Source organism: Calypte anna, chromosome Z (assembly GCF_003957555.1).
Source record: "Calypte anna isolate BGI_N300 chromosome Z, bCalAnn1_v1.p, whole genome shotgun sequence".
NCBI lineage: Eukaryota > Metazoa > Chordata > Aves > Apodiformes > Trochilidae > Calypte > Calypte anna.
Window position 1 is genome coordinate 23,906,031 of NC_044274.1, and position 20,078 is coordinate 23,926,108.

Here is a 20,078-nt window from a genome sequence, read left to right on the forward strand (position 1 = left end):
GAACAGGAACAGAAGCAGCTGTGGGGTGTTATAGTAACATTTTCCTCTCCTTATCTCTGTCCTTCAGTGGGAGTCTTAGAGTATCCCAGCAATGCAGCTATAGTTTCTGGCTGCACCTTTCTTTGAAACAGCTTTCTTAGTATCTTGTCTCTTGCATTTCACAACAGCTCCTTAAGGATGCACATATTTGATGTGGGAACTATAGGTCTAAGTATGTCTGTTGCTCTGCTGTAGGCAACTGTTAATCTCTTTATTTTTAAAACAGCTTTTAAGTTTTACTTATTTAGAGCTGATTCGATCTCCATAATAAAAATCTGAATCAGATTTTTATGGGTTAATGTAAAAGGCCTGGGAGAAACCAGACAAAACATAAGCTAATATGCTGTGTTTTTAAACAAAATTAATTGATAATTTTTTTCTTCAGGGAGTTCAAAATTGAAGATGGAAAAGCAGTAATTCCACTAGGTATAACAGTCCAGGGAGATGTTCTCATTGTTATCTATCATGCCAGGTCAACACTTGGAGGCCGACTACAAGCCAAGGTAATGATAAATTTAACAGCCTCCATGGTAGATTGTCTTTTTTTGTTACAATTTTGTATTGTAATTGTATTTGTGACCTCATTAAGTATTAGCAGTGATTTTCTATTCTTTGTTTGGAGAAATGTGTGAGGTTTTCATGTACTTGTGTCAAGTTTTAGTGCTGGACCAGCATTTAAATGAGTGACAGATGATCTCTATTAACTCTATTAACACTTCCCGGAGAGAGACTTAGGAGTTGAAAACTAAACAATGATGAAAATAGATACAAAATTCAGTATCATGCCACTCCCACCCATAGTGACACTCAAGTCACCACTGAGACTGCAGGGCAGGCCCTGGGCAAGTCTGAAAGCTAATGCTTACTTAGGTTGGTTAGTTTTGGGTCACTTGTCCAGTCTCCCTTCTGCAGGAGAGTAGCAGATGTGAGCCATTTCCCTCCCCCTTTTGTTTCTCTAATGTTTTTAAGAACCAAGTAATGACCTTGGTTCACGATACCATTCTCCAGCAGTAACTATAAACATCAAATGTTACTAGTCCTAGAAGCAGTCCTGCACTGATGCTGTTAATCATGCTGATAATTTCAGAAACTAGAGTTAGAAGAGATCACTGAAAAGTAAAATTAAAAAGAAAATTGATTCTGTCCTGGCTTAAACCAGAACAACTTGTGAATTCAGCCTTTTAAAGCCTAATAAGTAGTTTGTTCTTACTGCTCTCATTTTGGAAAGCATTTTGAAATTATTTTTGTAGTGATATTTATTATTTGTATTAAAAGCCTCTAGCCATTTTTTTCGGCAGTGTTTTTTATCTGTCAAGTTATCCAATAAGCCAGAGCTTTTGAATTCTGTACACACAAACTGCAACCAAAGGAAAAATATTGCTCAATAGAAAAGTGGAATTCCAGGGACTGGCTGTACAAAGCAATCTAGAAAAATCCCTGTGGTTGTGTACCCTTTTTCTAGAGCCAGGTCTGGGGTTTGTAGCCAATAACTTTTACTGGTTTTTGTTCTCTTAGGGAGGATGTCTGTTTGCATCAACTATGGGTGCAAATGTGTATTGCAAAACCACAAAAAAAAATCTTATTAATGAAGCCTGTCTTCAAATTTCTAAAAAATCAGCATGCGCTTTTTTTTTCTCCTGATGTGGAACTTAATTTAAGTGCACAGATCCACGTATAAGATAAGAAAAGATTGCTGCAAGTTACCCTAAACTTTGCACTTTGTGAAAATTGATCCAGAAATTCTTCAAGTTTCCCTACGTTTGGGGCAAGCAAGCATAGTCATACATAGGTGCTATTACTGAAATAAATTTTTTCCCCTACGTTTTTTCTTTTTTGTGTGTTGCAAGGTGAGTATCAAATCTCATCATGTTGCAAAGGTTCAAGGCTTTCTTAACGTCCCAAGTACTGTGGGCCACATCTTCCAGAACATGCTAAAACTGAAAGCTCAGTGAAATGATTCTCTGATGCCCAAAAATAACCAGTGTGTGGTTCAAGGTCATCAGTTAAGAAGGCATACTGCTGGGGAAAACTCAGACAAAGTTAGCGTATGGTCCTTGTGGAGTCTCTTTCACTGATGATGGAATGTCTCTGAGGGGGTTTCTCTGGCACTTATTCACTGTTTGGAGAACATCAGAATTTTCTCCCCCATCTGCTGAAACACATGATACATAAACTATGTTTTTGACTCTAGTTTGGAGCTTTGATGGAACAATATTCAATACATCATTAGTTTTATGTACTTTAAATTGGTTGCTGTAGCTCTCTGTAGAATTCTTACAGAGATCAACCATTGCATTTCAATATTGCTGTGAAGCTCTGGGCATTTTGAATGTCTCCCACCTGATCATGGTTAATTTGAGAGAGGATTTAGTTTCTCTTCCAGGAAAGCTGATTTAATAGGGCATTCAGGCTTTCATATGTTGTTCAGTGTAGGGGTGGGGTGGATCAGAGAAAAGTCTCTTCAGTTTGTCCATGGCTCTCTTGTACTGGGGAGCCCAGCTCTGTATTCATATGTGGCCTTGCAAGTTTGGGGGTGGGGATAATCTCCCTCAAGATGCTGGCAGTGCTTTACCTGACTTCTGGTTACTCATTTTCAAGGAAAGCTTTTGTAATTTTATTATATCATATTTACTGCACTGTTAATGTATGACTTGCTCTGTAAGGACTAGTACAACTATTTCACATGTATTATAAGTAAAGCCAGGGAAAAAATACACTGTGGGTATCTGCTTGCTGTGATTTGTATTTGTGCATGACCAGGAGCTGCATGAGTCTTCTGCAGTAGTATTTTCCGGATTCTCACGTGCTCATCAGGCATCGGAAAGTAGTATTTCATTCACTGGAAGAAGGAGTTGGAAAATTTGAATGGTTATAAAAAAATTAGTTTGAAAAAGCTCTATTATACTGCCTGGGATTAATGGTTGACTTAAGAATCAACCCTGGGGAACACCACTCGTGACACCTCACCAGCCAGATTCAGTTCCATTCATGACTACTCTTTCAGCCAGACCATCTATCCAATTTTTTTATCCAGTGCAGGGTATATTTATACAAGGTAAGTGCCCTAAGTTTCTGAAGAAAAATGCTGTGAGAGATAGTGTAAAAAGTTTTACTGAAGTCCATATAGACCACATCCACAGCTCTTCCCTCATCCACTAGGCGAGTCATGTTGTAGAAGGAGATCAGGTTGATCAGACAGGACCTGCCTTTTGTAAACCCATGCTGACTGGGGCTGATCACCAGGTTATCTTGAATGCACCATGTGATGGTACTCAAGGTGACCTGCTCCATAACCTTTCCTGGCACTGAGGTCAAACTTCCAGGTCTATAGCTCCCCAGATCATCCTTTCAGACCTTCTTGTAGATGGGCACTACATTTGCCAGTTTCCAATCAAGTGGGACATCCCCAGTTTGCCAGGACTGTTGGTAAATATGGGGAGTGGCTTGGTCAGCACTTCTGCCAGATCCTTTAGCACCCTCAGGTGGATCCCATCTGGTCCCATAGACTTGTGCACATCCATGAGGCACAACAGAGCACTGATCATTTCCTCCTGGACTGTAGGGGCTTCATTTTGCTCCCCATCTTGGTCTTCTAGTTCAGGGAGCTGTGTCCTCAGGGAGCAATAGGCACTGATTAAGACTGAGGCAAAATGAGAGCTCAGCAGTTTGTCCTTTTCCATGTCCTCAGTCACAAGTTTCCCTCTCAGGTCAAGTAGAGGGGGGAGATTCTCCCTAGCTCTTCTTTTGCTATTTACAGATTTATAGAAACTCCTTCTATTATCTTTAATGATACTAGCCAGATTTAATTCAGAGAAGTTGCAAAGGAAAGAATTCCTGGTGGTGTCTCAGGAAGTATCCTTGAAATGTGCTACAGTTGTTCTGGATGGACTACTTTATATATCACATGTATTTTTTGATTAATATATTGCACAACAAGGTTTTCTGAGTGTATATTATTCAGTAATAATAACATAGTAACAGTTGTGCAGTTTGTCTCTACAACAGAGTCTGGAAATATTTAACAAACATGGTAGTATGAGTTACTGATGAGAGGCATCTGGTTCAACATCTTTTGTTTGTTTCTGGTAGTAATAGATTTATCTGTGTTCTGGTTTAGGCTGCATTTAAGTGTCTCAAGTGAAGTATGCATGCTATTAAACTGACAAAAGGTAACAAAAAACCCACTAACATTTTAATGCTGAAAAGATTCTGCATTATATCAAGGGCAAAACACTGTTTATATGGATTTAAGCAGTTTCCCTGTATTTCTTGTTTTCAACAGATGGCTTCGATGAAGATGTTTCAGATTCAGTTCCACACAGGTTTTGTGCCCCGAAATGCCACCTCAGTGAAATTTGCTAAGTATGCTGACACTTTTGTAGGAGATTAGATGTTGTATTTTAAACTGTTTAACCTGCCCCAGTACAGTGGGGTGAGGAAATATAGTCACTGTACAAAGTAGATGACTTTGATTGCAATAAGAAGGTTCTTTTGTTTTCTCACCTCAAGGAAACTGAAGCTTTTGTTCATAATAATAAAAAAATTTCTGTAGCAGAATGCCACCTCTTTAAAATGTATGGAAAATAAAGAAATACAGCAATTAGTCCTTACACTAATTGCTTTAGGTTTCTGTTCTGGACTACAGTGAATATAATGTTAGACATTATCAAAAATCTACTTGTATATGTCTTTGCAGGTATGATCTGGATGCCTGTGATATACAAGAAAAATATCCTGATTTATTTCAAGTCAATCTGGAAGTAGAGGTGGAGCCTAGAGACAGACCCAGCTGTGAACAGCCACCATGGGATAACATGAATATAAAGGGACTGAATCCCAAGATCCTTTTCTCCACCCGAGAGGAACAACAAGAGATTCTATCAAAATTTGGTAATGAATCTGTTGAAACATTAATGAACATGATAAGGTTTCTAATGTACTTAGTGTCTTAGGCTTCTGTTTCATTTCAGACATTCCTTTAAGTGAAAGAAATTTAAAAGGTGTTTTTTTGTAAGTATCACTTAAATTTGCATTACATGGAGTATAAATTAACCTCAACTACTAGATTATAATTGTCCTTGTCTTACCTCCACTGGTACTACATTTGCTTTATTTAAAGCTATTGAATATTCTGTTTGCAGTGAATCTATCGAATGGAATTGTGACAGCAGGATTTGTAGGGAAAATGTCTTGAAACAACTAGATTTGGCAAAAACTACACCATTATCATTTCACTTAAAATTTGGCATTCATTACAAGTAATCTTATCTAAAAATCTTTTTACTGAGATTCTTATGTATAGTCAAGTAAGGGTCTAATTAAATTTCTCAAATTTTCCTGATGTAGTCCAGCAGATGTTTTGGGTTTTTTTCTTTTTTTAATAGTACATATTCTGTGCTTCCTCTGTAGATGCCTGCACTAACTCCCATTAATGCTGTTCAGTGTCTTTCTTCTAGTCCTGGTATAAGTAATTGGCTTTGACATTTTCATTAAGGCTCTTAAGCCTTCTCTGTGCTTCCAGGATAAAAAAGCACGATGGAGATTATTGTGATGATTTTAGTACAACATACATGTGATCTTAGTTTCTACTCTTAGTATAGTACATCTTAATTACATTTTTTTTTATACTTTTTATACGAAGTAGTTGCTGCTATCTAACTTTTTTTTAAGCAGTATATATTTGGTTTATATTATGATTTAGGTCACTTTCTATTTTACTTAGTTTACGTAGGCTTTTAAAATTCTAATGTGAACATAACAACTCACTAAAGTTAAGGTGTTTCATTGGTGATGAGGCTCTGTAAAAATTATTTCTATTTTTGTAAGTCACTTCCATTTTCTGATTCATAATTAAAATGTAAGGATTTCAGATTTGATAGAAAATACTTGATAAAACTGGTGGGAAGGGAATAGGGCAAGAACAAGTGCTGTGGACCATTTTTATAAAACATGCCTCATTATAGTTGAATTTGCACCAGTTAGTTATGGTCTTTCATGTGTGTTTTCTGAGACAGGCAACTTTTTCAACATAGCTGTACGCTACAATTGAGTATGTGGAAGGAGAGTGGAAAAGTGCACTACTAGCTTGGTGTTAGACAAATATCTTTCTCCCAAACATTCATGCCATTCCTATCAAACAGTGGATTAACACTTATCTAGGGAATCATCTTAATTGCCTTGAGGAAACCTCCTTTTCAGGAGACAATTATAGCAGCAGGTAAAATATCCAGACTCAGTCTTACACAAGAGTCACTTTATATTGGACCTCAGTAAAACACGAAACATAACTGTAGGCACACAGTTTATTGTTTAACGTCTTTGAAATGATTGTTAACAACTCCATGTTTTTCCCTGGCTTTGTACTTTGGGGTTTTTTTCTGTAGTTTTATTTGTTCTTTTCTGTTGTTCAGTTTCTAACTGCAGTTGATGTTCATAGCTCTTGCATACTTTAGGGGCTGGTTGGGACAAGCTGTTTCCATGTTTTCCTACAAATGGAAATAGAATGCTTGAGTGTTTTGCTATGTGTCTGATTTAATTTAATGATCTAGTTTAAAGCAAAGTCTTACCAGCTCGTGCATTTAAAACAAAGTTAACAGCGCTAATTTCAGATGGGCAGTGTGGGTGCAGAAATTTCTCTTTCCAGATTAATAACTAACTACTTTGAGATGGTTGTCTTGCTGTAGCAATCAGTCTGCAAGTCAAATACCAGCTTCTGTGACCCAGGATTAAGTTTTAGAAGTTTCTCTTTAAGGCTTCTGGCATAAAATCTATCTTACAGGGAAACCAGAGCTGCCTAGACAGCCAGGTTCAACTGCACAGTATGAAGCAGAAGCATCCCAGATGGAGCAGTCTTCAGAAAGTGCACCTACTGAGACAGAATCCCCATGCAGCAGTAGTACTGATGCCAATAACTTCTTTCATTCTCTGGACTGGAAAGGTACGGGCTTTCCTCTGAAGTAACAATTTGTTGTATGTTTCTTGACCTGCATTCATACCTCCCAGTGAGTGCTTCAGCCTTCTTATGCAACAAAGATCAATTTCACCAGACCTTGAGAAAAATCTACTTAAAGAGTGATCTCTGCAGGTTAACAAGCGGCCATTCCACTACATTTGAATAAACATCAAGTTATGTTTTTTAGTGTTGTTTGTAACTGTCCTGGTTTCAGCAGAATGCGTTGATAATACGCTAATGTTTTGGCTATGAAATCAAGGACTTTTCAACTCCCTGTGCTTTGCTACTGTGTTTGTGTGCAAGAAGCTGGGAGTGAGTATTGCCACAGCAACAGATCCAAATTGGCCAATGGAATATTCCATACCATGCAGCATTATGCTCAGCTTACAGATAAGGGTTGGCTGGGAAGGTTTTTTTCTCTCTTCCTGGATTGCACTTTTGGAATTTTCTCTACTTTGGGTTTGCTAGCCAGGGGTAGACAGGACATTGGTAAGTGGATAGTGAGCAGTTGAACTGTGCATTACTTGTTTTCATGCTCTGTTCTTACTGTTTATTTTATCTCAAGTATTAATTTTTTTTTCTCAAACTACGAGGTTATCTTTTCCTGTTCTCTTTCCCCACTACCTTGGAAAATGGGGACAGTGAGCGGCTGCATGCTATTTAGTGACCTGACAGGTTAAAAGCACAATAACTTAAGTGCGGAGCTACTTTTTTCTTTTTCTATAAAAATCTTAACCTTAAAGGTGTGCAAGAAAGTATATGCATTCCCACAGCCCCATTTGGGCTGGCTGAGGAACAGAGGAAACAAAGTAGAGTAGCCAGTGGAGTCCAAGTCAGTATGTGTGGACTGGGAGAGTGTAACTTTATAGTGTGTGTGTGTGTGTGTGTGTGTGTGTAAGTCCTTTGTGTGTTCTACTTTGTTGGCAAAAATGTTAGTGACTGCTTATGCTATAACTGAATGCTGTCACTGAGGGGAGCAGCAGCTACTGGATGACCTTGTAAGCCATAAGTGGTAGCATGTGCTGAGGTGAATGTCCCAAGTCAGTCTCATTTTCAAGTATGAAAGTCTGTTATCCTGGCTGGCAGACAAATCCTTGTTATCTAAAGCTGTAATTTTTTTTCATTTAAGAAGGAAAAAGTCCAGAAAGTGGCAAAGAGGAGAGTTCATCTAAAAATGATTGTGTTCAACTATCTGACAATAGGGAGGAGAGTGATGCTTCAGATGAGGAACTACCTGCATTTTCAGGTGAAGAAAGTGCAGTAATTACTGATGAAAAAGACTCTGTTACTCCAGAAGGAGAGTTGCTTTTTGAAGCCAATTTCGAAGCTCCATCTGCACTGTCACAAAAACCTTCTCATGAAGACAATGTAGACTTACTGGGACTAGACTCGGATATTTCACCAGAACAGAAACGGCCTGTCTCAGAAATAAGCACTTCATCAAGTAATGCAGACTTGTTGAATGATCTTTTTGTGGGTAATGCATCACAGATTTCAGAAGAGCCCACTGGTGATCTTCTTGGTCAAGGAACAGACTTCTTTTTCAGCAGTCAGTGTCCAGCTGCTACTCAGGGTACATCTCCAGCAACAACTGTGTCTTCAGGTATGTAAGTTGAACCACTCCTTGGCTGGTAACGGATAAAAACTGCTGCTTGTGTTGTTCTTAAAAAATAAGTACCATATTTCAAGCTGTACACTGAAGAAGTGTTGGTCTACAGCAAGATTCTGCATAGAACAGATGTTTTTAGACAAAGTGCTGTGTAACATCCAGGTGTTTTGTTATACTGACAGTATCCTAGTAGCTTTAAACCAAACAGAAAAGTGTCAAACTTTGGATTTAAGAAGATTTAGTATTCTTAAAGAATTCATAGCTTTCCCATGCCAGTGTTACATGCTAGATCCTTTTCTAAATATTTAAGTAAACTTGTCATACAAAAGCATAGAATTGTAACAACTTACTGCTTTCTTGCTCTTTATGTAAAGCCATAGCATTAGATATGGTACAGAGCTCTGCTGCTTAGGTCAGAAGTCTGTGTGGGATTTTTGAGTGTTAAGTAAGACTGCCAGGCTGCTGGAAACCTGGTAGATTACAGTTCAACCAGTAGGATAATAGTACTGCTAAAGTGTGTTGTCTTGCTGGTTTTACTGATTATTATGGCAGGACTGTATCCTGAAAGATAATGTTACACACTGGCATCTACTTGGTATTTAAAACAAACTGTTCTAACTTAGAGGTTTTGTTCCTGTTACCAGTGGATAGTTAGCTCTTTGTCCCATGACTAAACTTGAGGGAATAGCATTTCTCTGCCTGAACTTACAGTAAGATTTTTTTGGGGAACATGAGTCAATTAATCTGGGAAACATACAAGGTGAAACATATTTGCCCAAAGATTATTCACTTGGACTAAAAGCTTTAATCTACATACAGCTGCATAGTGTTTTTGCAGAGCATTTAAATGATTTCAAATATCTCTCTTTTTGAAGCCTTTCTGTACTGAACTATGTTACAGTCAATGAGGAGTCACCATCTTTTTTACATTGGCAGAAATTTATAAAAGAGAAGATTTTTTATCTTTAACTATGCCTTTCTTATATATTTAAAAAAAAAACCAAATTGGGCAGTAGTCAATGTATGTATCTTATTCTACCTTTGAATTAGATAAGAGAAAGATAGCTGTACAAATGAGAGTATTTGACCACTGTTCTATTTCATTTTCACACCAAACTTACACTTAAGGCTTTTTGTACATGTGATGCTATAGTGAAATAGCAAGACAACGCAGAGCTTGTTTTTTGAATTGTCACTGAGTTCTGTACAATGTGGTCATCACTTCAGGATGTGCTATGGCACTATGGCAGGATTATTCCTTCTCTTCATCTTCTGAGTGGATCTGGCAGGAGTCCCTGGGCTCTTGAGGATGTTGACCCTAGAGGGCAGCAGAAACAGGAAGATCTCAAGCCATGATTCCAGCTGACTGTCACATGTTACCTCATGCTGACTATAAATACTTCTCCAATTAGTTTTTTCTTCATTGTGATCACTGACGACCTATTGAAAGCGTTCCTTCTGTTGGTTTTCATTCTTGAATTGACGAGCTTTCTGACTCAGAATCACCAATGCCTTCAAGTCAGAATGGTAGTATGAATGTTTTGCTTGATTTTCCTTTTAGTAGCTTAATAGTCTGTTAAGTTTAAATTTGGAGGTTGGCATTCTAGAGCATTTAAACAATGTAATTCTTCTGTTTGTGTGCATACAATCACTCAAATGTAAGATGTGTGTTATATGGATGAAATTAAGTGTCACTTAATGTATGCAGCTTTTTTAAGGATTTGTTTGAAGACGTTGTTCACATTGTGTATGGCTAAAATACTTTTTGTACCAGAAACTACAGATGCCTAAAGGAAGGGACAGATGGTGACTCTTTGCCATGAAAAATTCTCAGAAGGCTGCTGCAGTTACCAACATGAACTCTACTTTGTGTCAGAGCCCCAGAGGAGAAAGGCTTTTTCAAATTCGTTTATTCTAAAATTTGCCATAAGATAATTCTGTTTTCTGCTTTTTTAGCTGATCCTTTTGACCCATTCACAATGTCATCAAGTTCAGAGAAACAACCTGTGTCTGGTCCAGACCTCTTTGGGGACTTTCTTAATCCAAGCTCAACATCTACAGCTAGTACAGTTCCTTCCACCCAGAGTTCCCTTCCGCCTTTTTCCAGCTCAGATTTCCTAAATTTAGGTAAGTGTGCTTCTGGTGGTCTGTTTCTCAGCACAGTTTCTGCTGCTTTGGGTGTTTGTCTTTCAGCTTAGTCAAGGTGGATTACTGTCTTAATAGCTGCACTTGTTGTGACTGGTGTTTTAATTAGCTCCATGTTCTGGCAGCAGAGATACAGATGCACTAAGTAGCAAGAGTTCACCTGTATAATGTCATGCTCATATTTATGATGTGAGTGGATTTTTAGCATTGTTAACCTTCTGTTAGGAGCCGTAGTTTCCTCTGAGAGCTCTTAGAACTGAGGGTACACAAACACTTACAAACTTAATTTCTAGATGACAGAACACTATTTTGATTCTACTCAAATTGTAAAGATTTTCTGGAACTTTGGAAAAGAAATTAGCAAGTCAAGTTGTATTACAGCCAGTTCTTAAAGTGCAAGCTGAGGCTAGCTTGGACCTCCTTGACCTGAATGCATTCTGTTAATATACTTAGAGGACATTATGTAATACTCTAATCTTATTTGTTTCATTTAATTTCTCTGATGTATTCTTGGTGAAGCCCTTTCCTCAAGCATTTATTTTAAAATGGATTCATCTCAACAAAGATTTTCAGTATGTTCAGTCTTCCAGGATCTCCATTATAAGCACATTATTTTCAAAGTATTACTAAACAGAGCTTTTTAGCATGCTCCTTTAAAGAGAACCATACCTTTGCAAAAACAATGTTGTAGCGGAGCCAGAAGTGTCACTTTATAAATCTGACCTTCAGAGAAAGCAGTGGGTCCTCTCTGCAGGAACAGGAGTTGTGGTTGGTCTGCATTAGCTCTTCACTGCTCTGTATCATCCCCATGTTGTACCCCTGCTCTTGAAAGTTAGTCTTTCAAGAATATGGGTCTCCATAGAGTACTGTCCGTCAGGAACAGACTGTTCTAGTGGGGTGGGTCTCCAGGGGCTGCAGCTCCTGCTCCTATGTGTGTTCCTCTCCATGGGTTGCAGCTTCATCCAGGGTGTGTCTACCTGCATGGGGTCCTCCACGAGATGCAGTGTGGACACTTTCTCAACTATGGTCTTCTGCAGGAGAATCTCTGCTCTGGCATCTAAAACACCTTCTCTGCTGACCTTGGTGTCTACAGTACTGTTTCTCTGACACTTTTCTCACTCCTTTAAGAACTGCTGTGCAGCATTATTGATCCTTTCTTGCCTGAAGGTCTCAGCAGTATGTTTGGGCCTGTGTCCAGCATGGAGCAACCCAAGCCTCTTTTCACAGAGGCCATCTCTGGAGCTGCCCACTTATAAACGGGAAGTAGTCATCATGCTGGTATCATTCTTCACCATGAATGCAGGAGCATCCATAATAATGAAGCTCTTCCCAGAGCTTATTGCATAGAGTTTTGAGTTGCCTATCCTTGTTGGACAGTCAGTCGAGTTGACCGTGCCTCTGGGTGATGCAGCCTGATTGTCAGCTGCATAAAAACTGTGTAAAAAGATGCAGTTTTTGCCTGGCCAAGATGAGGGCTTCCTCTTTGAAATGAAAGGCTAATCAGCTGCTATCTTTCTCTACCATGTATTGAACCACTATATTCCATATACACAACACTTCTATCCTATAGACACAATGACAGCTGCATGTTTTAGTTGTACTGTTGAACAGTTGCCAGTTTTATGCCACTTCTAGTTATGATGCTACTGTCATTGCAAACAGATGATGTTTTTTTCTGGTTTTTTTCTGATCAGTAGAAGATTTGGTAAATTCTGAGCTGTGAAGCTTGATCTCAGCCAAAATCTATCTTGTTCCCAAGGCAGGGACCAAGGGAGAATGTCTAGTTTGCCTGTTCAAAGCAGGGCTAAGTAGAGCAGGCTACTCAGTAACGTATCCTTGTTTTTTTCTGTTTCTGGTGATGTGGGCTCTGTGGGCAAACTATGTGTTCGACTACTCTTACAGAAAAAACTTCTGTTTAAATGGAGTTTCCTGTGTTTCAGCTTGTGTCTATTGCTTCTTGAGTGTCCACTTGGCAGTGTTAGAGGAGTCAGTCATATTTATTGCTACCCATTAAGTATTTATACACAGTGATAAAACTGCCCACCCTAGTTCTTCTCCAGGTTAAACAATACCAGCACCCTCACCCTGTTCTTTTATCAGAGATGCTGCAATCCCTACATAACAGAGAACCCTATTATGTACTTCTTTTAAATTCATAGAATCAGCTGTTAGCAACAGTGGAGCAAATATGGAAGAAAAAGTATTTTGACATCTGATTTCAGTGCTTATTTTTTTATCCTTGCTCTTTCTGATTTTAGTTGATAACTTGCACCCCGATAAATGCATTGGTGTACCCGCTCCATTAATGTATTTTCTGGAGCTTTCTGTCAATGTAGAGAAAAGATACTTAAAATGTGACCATCTTCACTTCAGTCTACTGCCATACAGTGATTTCCCAGTATTTCTCTTGCAGTGCAGACCTTAAACCTAGGAAATCGGAAGAATGGGGATAACATTTCATGCTTCTTTGTTTACCTTTCAGATGACAGCTTTTCTGTGTGTTGAGCTGAAATTAAGTATGTATTTGAACCTTTAGCATTCCATTGAGTCACAGATACCAGTTTTAGCAAGAAAGTTAATAATAATTAGCTGTAATGCTTATAATAACAATGAGTTAGTGTGACTGACAGTACATGATAATAACTGGAGAAGAAGGGGCAAAAGTGTGTTCTCAAATGACATATTTGGAAGACTTGTGTTGAGAGAGCAGCAGAAAGTAAAAACATGATGTCATTGCGGTGAGAAGCAATTTGAAACTCAACAAAAATAAATTACTACTAATGTCAGCATTCATTCAAAATAAGCTGCAGCAGTGTGGTATGATGAGTCTGCTGACTGGAGCAACAGTAAGTGTCTAGATTAAATTTCAGTGGTGGATAAGCTTTCCTCAGTAGTAAACAAAAAAAAAAAAAATTGCTAAACCTCCATATATACCAAGAATGAAGTTCAGGGATCAGAATTCTAGGCTGCTATTTTTCAGTGCGGCTTGAAATTGAAATTTGTAGTCATCTTTAAATACTTCAATTTGTAGGAAAGTTCTTAAAAAACTTATGGTCTATGAAGGCATTCTGTCCTATAACACCATCATTGTAGCAGCAACTGCTCAACATTTTTGTGAATTACGAAGTAATTTTTTGTGAAAAGCTTTAGCAATTTGCCAGAGAAGATAGTAGGTGGGTGAATGTTCACTTCAGTATTGATAAACTGCCCTTAAGTCACCCCCTTTGTGAAAATAAGCTGTCATCAGTAGCTGGAGGAGTGTCCATTTTTCCTTAGTGGGTGTCTCTTCACTGAGCATTTTTGAGGTAGAGTTGGTTCATTTGGAAATGCAAGTTGCAGATAGTCTCTATTGCAAGTCAAGTCAGGCATATATTCTTCTCTGAGAATGAACTGATCTGATCAGAAGATAGCAGGAGATGTGGAAGGTGATGAAAAGAAACATGACAAACCAGTGTAGTCATCTTCTGAGAAGTTGGTTTCTGTGACAGGTAAATATACACTTTAACAAAGAACTTAAGGAACTAGTGGGTATGGATCTGCTTGTCCATGATCTCAGTTGTTTCAGCTTTTGGAACATTTATCTATGCTTCGTCTTTTAACCTTTCCTTAAGTGTTCTTCTCCTTTACCTCAGTGTGTCTGTATGAACTCCAGTATGCCAAGACACAAAATCAGGGGTATTCAAAATGTAGTCTTGTGTACCACTTCAAAATATGTAGAAGTCAATGTTGGTAACACCATTTCTTGATGTTAAAATGTATTGTAATACCCAACTCGTACATCTAGGAAATGGTAGAGCATGAGAATAAAAAATTCCTGTAAGTGATTAATCTTATCTGTTCTCCATATTGTAGTCCATTATTTCAGATTTTTCTGCTAGCAGTAAAGTGGATGTATATGAGCTACTATTCATGATGAGTTTACTGCTGTATATAGCAGTAGGCTACTTCCTGTTTTATCCAGGGTGTGGGAGGTGATGAACTTGACTGCTCTTAAGCCAGCAGGTATAAAACACCTGATTCCCATATGTTTTCAATGGTTCAAATTCAGTCAGCTGTAGTTTATTGTGTTATTTTTCTCCACTTGATTTTATCATGGTTAATTCTGTAAGTAGTAGTAAGTTTTCTCATCACCCTGTAAAAATCTTGTAGCAGAAGTCATAGCCAAAATTTTTTTCTGCTTGAAAATTAAAACTAATATTAATTCAGTGTCTGGTTAATGTTTGGGAGTGGCATATGATACACAAAATTCCTAAACAGATTGGTAGACACATTTGGATACTTTTTTTATAGCCAGTGACCCCACTTCATAAAGAGATAGCTGGGATTATGAGTAATGAGGCATATGCATATGCTTCTCCTTTGGATTCCAGAGGGAGGGAGATGAGGCTTAAGTCTGGAGAAAGAGCTGAAAATAGTACTATACCTTCAGAAGTCTTTGGCTATTTTATGCATTTGTTTTCGGTAGTTTCCTTCAGATGCATGACTGCTGAAATACCAGCTTTTGGCAGACATTTGTTGCTTAGTATTTAATGTGTTTTCTCTGCCACTGTAAGATCAAAGTATAAATGGAATTAGTGGATTGAGGTGGTGAAGAAGATGCTTAATTTCCTTCAAATTATTTCCTCAAAAAAGATAGAATTGCTTCTGTGATTTGGTACTAGTATTCAGAATGTCAGGTTGAGAAGTTGAAAGAATGATGTGGTAATGAAAACACACAAAGTATCAAAATTTTGTCACTAATTTTGTAAGGATGGCTGGTTAGCTTTCCAAACGAGGTTTTTGGAATGTCTAATGTTGCTCAACATTCTGGCTCTGCTGAAATATCCCCTTTCCTTGTAACACTCACTGTTGTTATAGTATTGAAGGGTGTTTATATTCAGAAGTTTCATTGCCCTGCTTCATTGTCTCTATAATCTGTGCTCAAAGGGAATGCTCAGAGCCTGCATGCAATTTTTAGTGTTCTTACGTAGGACATCTCCTGAGGATGGCTCGCGTCATACAGACTGAGTGGGAAAGGAGGGAATACTTTGCAATCATCAAGGGTAAAGGTTAAAATCCTTTGTGGACACTTCATGAAAGTCAGTGGAATCTGAGCTGTCATGGTTGGAAAAGACCTCTAGAACTGAAACTTTTTAATGTGACTGTTTCACTGTCTGTTTTCAAATGGCATGGTATTCTTGCTTTCCACATAGAAAAGTGTCTTCTATCCATTCAGCTATTGACTTTCTTATCATAGAAAGTTAGGGGTTGGAAGGGACCTCAAAAGATCGATGAGTCCAACCCTCCCATGACAAAGCAGGGGCACCTACAGGACATCACACAAGAACACATCCAAGTGGGCTTTGAATGTCTCCAGGGAAGGAGGCTCCACAACCTGCCTGGGGAGCCTGTTCCAGGTCTCTGTCACCCTCCCAGTGAAAAAAATTCCTACTAATATTTATATGGAACTGCCTATGCTCCATGCTCCAGTTTATAACCATTGCCCCTTGTCCTAGTGTTGGTCACCCCTGAGAAAAGCTTGTCTCTGTCCTCCTGCCTCCCTTACCTATTTATAAACATTGATCATTCTCTTCACCAAGCTGAAGAGACCCAGCTCCCTCAGTCTTTCCTCACAGGGGAGATGTTCTGCTCCCTTAATCATATTGGTCACTGTGCTGGACTCTCAAGCAGTTCCCAGTCCTTCTGGAACTGAGGTGCCCAGAACTGGACACAATATTCCAGAATATTCCATATTCTTCACTGGGGCAGAGTAGAGGGGAAGGAAACCTCTCTTAACCTACTAACCACCCCCCTTCTGATGCACCCCAGGATGCCACTGACCTTCTTGGCCACAAGGACACATTGTTGGCTCATGGTCATCCTTCCATCCACCAGCATCCACCAGGTCCCTTTCCCCTGTGCTGCTCTCTCCAACAGCTCAGTCCCCAGCCTGTACTGATACCAGGGACTGTTCTTTCCCACATGTAAGACTTTACAGTTGGCTTTGTTGCAGTTCATTAAATTTCTCCTTGCCCAACTCTCCAGCCTATCCAGGTCCCTCTGAATGGCAGCACAGCCTTCTGGGGTGTCAGCCACTCCTCTCTGTTTTGTGTCATCAGCAAACTTGCTGATAGTACACTCTATGCCCTCATCCAGGTCATCAATAAACATATTGAATAGTACTGGTTCTTGTACTGACCCTTGAGAGACTCCACTAGAAACAGACTTCCAACTAGACTCCATCCCATTGACCACAACCCTCTGGCTTCTGTCCTTCAAGCAGCTCCTGATGCACCTCACTGCCCAATCATCCAGGCCACAGTTCTTCAGTTTAGCTCCAGTGATGCTGTGGGAGAGGTGTCAAATGCTTTCCTGAAATCAAGATAAACTCTGTCTACTGCTCTGCCATCATCCATCCACCTGGTCATATCCTCATAGAAGGCTGTCAGGTTGGTCAGACTTGACTTCCCCTTAGTAAAGCCATGCTGACTGCTCCTGATAAGCCTCTTGTCCTTGATGTGCCTGGAGACAGCACCAAGAATGAGTTGTTCCATCACCTTTCCAGGGATGGAGGTGAGGGTGACTGGTCTATAATTATGGGGGTCCTCTTTCTTGCCTTTCTTGAGGGCTGGAATGACATTTGCTTCCCTCCAGTCCTCAGGCACCTGTCCTGTTCCCAATGCCTTACCAAAGGTGAGGGAGAGTGGCCAAGCAATGACATCCAGCAGCTCCTTCAGGACCCATAGGTGCATCCCATCAGGACCCATGGGTTTGTGGTGTCCAACCTCATTAACTGATCCTTTACCCAGCCCTCATTAACCAAGGCAAACTCATCCTTTACCCTGACTTTCTCAGCACCCTCAGGAGCCTGGTGCTCCTGAGGGCATCCTTCAGCAGTGTACACAGAAGCAAAGGTGTTCAGCAATTCTGCCTTCTTTGTGCCCTCTGTCACCAGGGCACCCACCTCATTCAGCAGTGGGCCTACGTTGTCTCTTGTGTTTTGTTTTATCTGCTTTGTATTTGAAGAAGCCCTTCCTGTTGTCCTTAGCCTCTCTTTCAAAGTTTAATTTGAAGCAGCCTTATCTTTTGGAGTTTCCTCTCTGTATTCTTGCAGCAGAATCTTATATTCCTCCCAAGTGGCCAGCCCTTTCTTCCACAATCTATAGATTATCTTCTTCCATTTGAGTTTACATAGCAGTTCCCTGTTCAGTCATACCGGTCTCCTAGTTCCCTTTCTTGATTTCCTTCCCAATACATCCAATTGGATGAATTGGTCCTGAGCTCTGAAAAAGTGGTCTTGAATATTAACCAAGCATTCTGGGCCCCCCTACCCTCTAGTACCCTGTCCCACAGGATTTCCCCCAGTAATTCTTTAAAGAGGGCAAAATTGGCCTTTCTGAAGTTCAGGGTTCTTTTTATACTTGGAACCCTGTTTCTACCACATGAGATCCTGAACTCCACCATCTCATGGTTACTGCATCTGTGGTTGCCCTCAACATTCACTGCTTCCACCAGACCCTCCTTGTTGGTTAGAACAAGATCCAGCAATGCTCCATTCCACAGTTGGTTCCTCCACCAGTTGCGTCAAGAAGTTAATCATCAGTGCACTGGAGGAACCTCCTGGACTGTGAATGGCTGCTGAGTGGGCCTTCCAGCAAATATCTGGGGAGTTAAAATCTCCCATGAGAACCATGAGGAGAACCTCATCTCCCCTGAGGGCCTGTGATGGAGAGGCTGCTACCAGCTGCCTGTAGAAGGCATCATCAACTTCCTCATGCTGATCAGGTGGCCTGTAATAGGCACCCACCACAGTGTCCCCCACACTAGCCTGCCCCTTAATTCTGATACATAAACTCTCAACTTGTTCCTCATCCACCCCTGGACAGAACTCAATACATTCAAGTTGCTCCCCACCTCTCCTTGCTGCCCTGTCTTTCCTGAAAAGGACATAACCGTCCATGACCACATTCCAGCCATGTGAGCTGTCCCACCATGTCTCTGGAATTGCCACTAGGTCATAGCCCCTTGACCTCACACAGGTCTCTTAACTCCTTCTCTTTCCCCATGCTGTGTGCATTTGTGTACAGGCTGAGACTGTGGGCTGAGCCTGCTGACCCCACCCCAGGGGAGTGGAAACCCTTCTGGGCTAAATTCAGACCAGTACATTGCAACTCTGGTGCAAACCCACTTAGACCCCCTTTAATACAGATCCCCATCTCAAGCGGGTTGGCAGGGAGAAGGCCATCCCTAGGCTCATCCTCAGGGAGCCTGGCTTTATCCCCCTCCACCGTCAAGTCTAGTTTAAAGCTCCCTCAATGAGGGCTGCTAATTCCTGGGAGAAGATGCTTTTCCTGCACTGAGATAAATGTACCCCATTTTTTGCCAGCAGGCTCGGTAATGAATATACTGACCCATATCAAACCACCCAAAGCCCTGCCATTGACACCAACTTTTCCCAGAAGAGATTACTCTTCCTGTGTCCTGCTCTTTAAATGCATACATTAATTCATGTATTGAACTTAGAAGGGGTATTAGTTTGTCAGCTCCCTTTGTCACATGAGACCTGGAGTAGGCAAACCTGTTGTTGTAAGTGATCTGGCTTCACCTATGTAGCACTCAGACTGCTGAGTGTTACAGAGCACCATTTTATGAAGCACTGCTCCTTTCTGGTTACCTGCTGGGTTGTCAGGAACAGCAGATTACCTTGAAGCCATTCTGTAGCCACTCCTTTTGTCTGGGAAACCTAAGCTGCTAAATTGATTAGCATTGCCTGTGCATGGAAATATCTTTACAAAGTGAATGCTATGGTTCAAATACAAATGAAGAAATTCCATGGTAAAACCCTTCTCAGTCCCGTTTAAAGCTGCATTACTGTGTTAGAGAGAAATGTAAGCAAGTCATATAGCTGGCGATTGTAGCTGACAATGTGCTACACAGTTCTGTTAGCATTGGCAAAATATGCATTATTGTGATGGTATTATTAGAAAAATAATCAAAAGGATTTTTTTGCATCTGTAGGGAATTTGACACCAGAGCCACCTAAAATATCTTCTACAAGCCACCCAGATCTCTTAGGTGGATGGGATTCCTGGGCAGATACCTCAGCAACCAGCAATGTAGCATCACCACAGCTGAAGCCTCTTTTTGAAGGTATTTTGAAATTAAATTCTTCCATTAGAGAGAATAAGGAGAACTCCAGACTTGGTTGGTTTAATCACTTGAAGCTGCTGAACACATCTTCATACCTTTTCACTTTGTTTCTGAAAAGACTCCATGCTCTTGTGCTTTAGTGCTCCTTAAGTATGCCACTTATGTAGTTTTTCTGAAGAAGTTCAAGGAGGAACCAAGTAGTTT

The 20,078-nt window shown here is 40.0% G+C and overlaps 1 protein-coding gene across 2 annotated transcripts in view; it reads left to right on the forward strand.

Moving 5' to 3' along the window:
- The window catches only part of GAK (cyclin G associated kinase), a 76,670-nt gene that overhangs the window by 45,971 nt on the left and 10,621 nt on the right, over nucleotides 1-20,078 (forward strand). The window contains exons 17-23 of one of the 2 annotated variants that reach the window (XM_030467346.1): nucleotides 425-542; nucleotides 4,322-4,401; nucleotides 4,736-4,929; nucleotides 6,818-6,976; nucleotides 8,124-8,594; nucleotides 10,557-10,727; nucleotides 19,743-19,874. In XM_030467346.1, coding sequence (XP_030323206.1) covers nucleotides 425-542; nucleotides 4,322-4,401; nucleotides 4,736-4,929; nucleotides 6,818-6,976; nucleotides 8,124-8,594; nucleotides 10,557-10,727; nucleotides 19,743-19,874 — 1,325 coding nt within the window. Of the gene's footprint in view, nucleotides 1-424; nucleotides 543-4,321; nucleotides 4,402-4,735; nucleotides 4,930-6,817; nucleotides 6,977-8,120; nucleotides 8,595-10,556; nucleotides 10,728-19,742; nucleotides 19,875-20,078 lie in introns of both variants that reach the window. The other variant, XM_030467345.1, reaches the window with a different exon arrangement.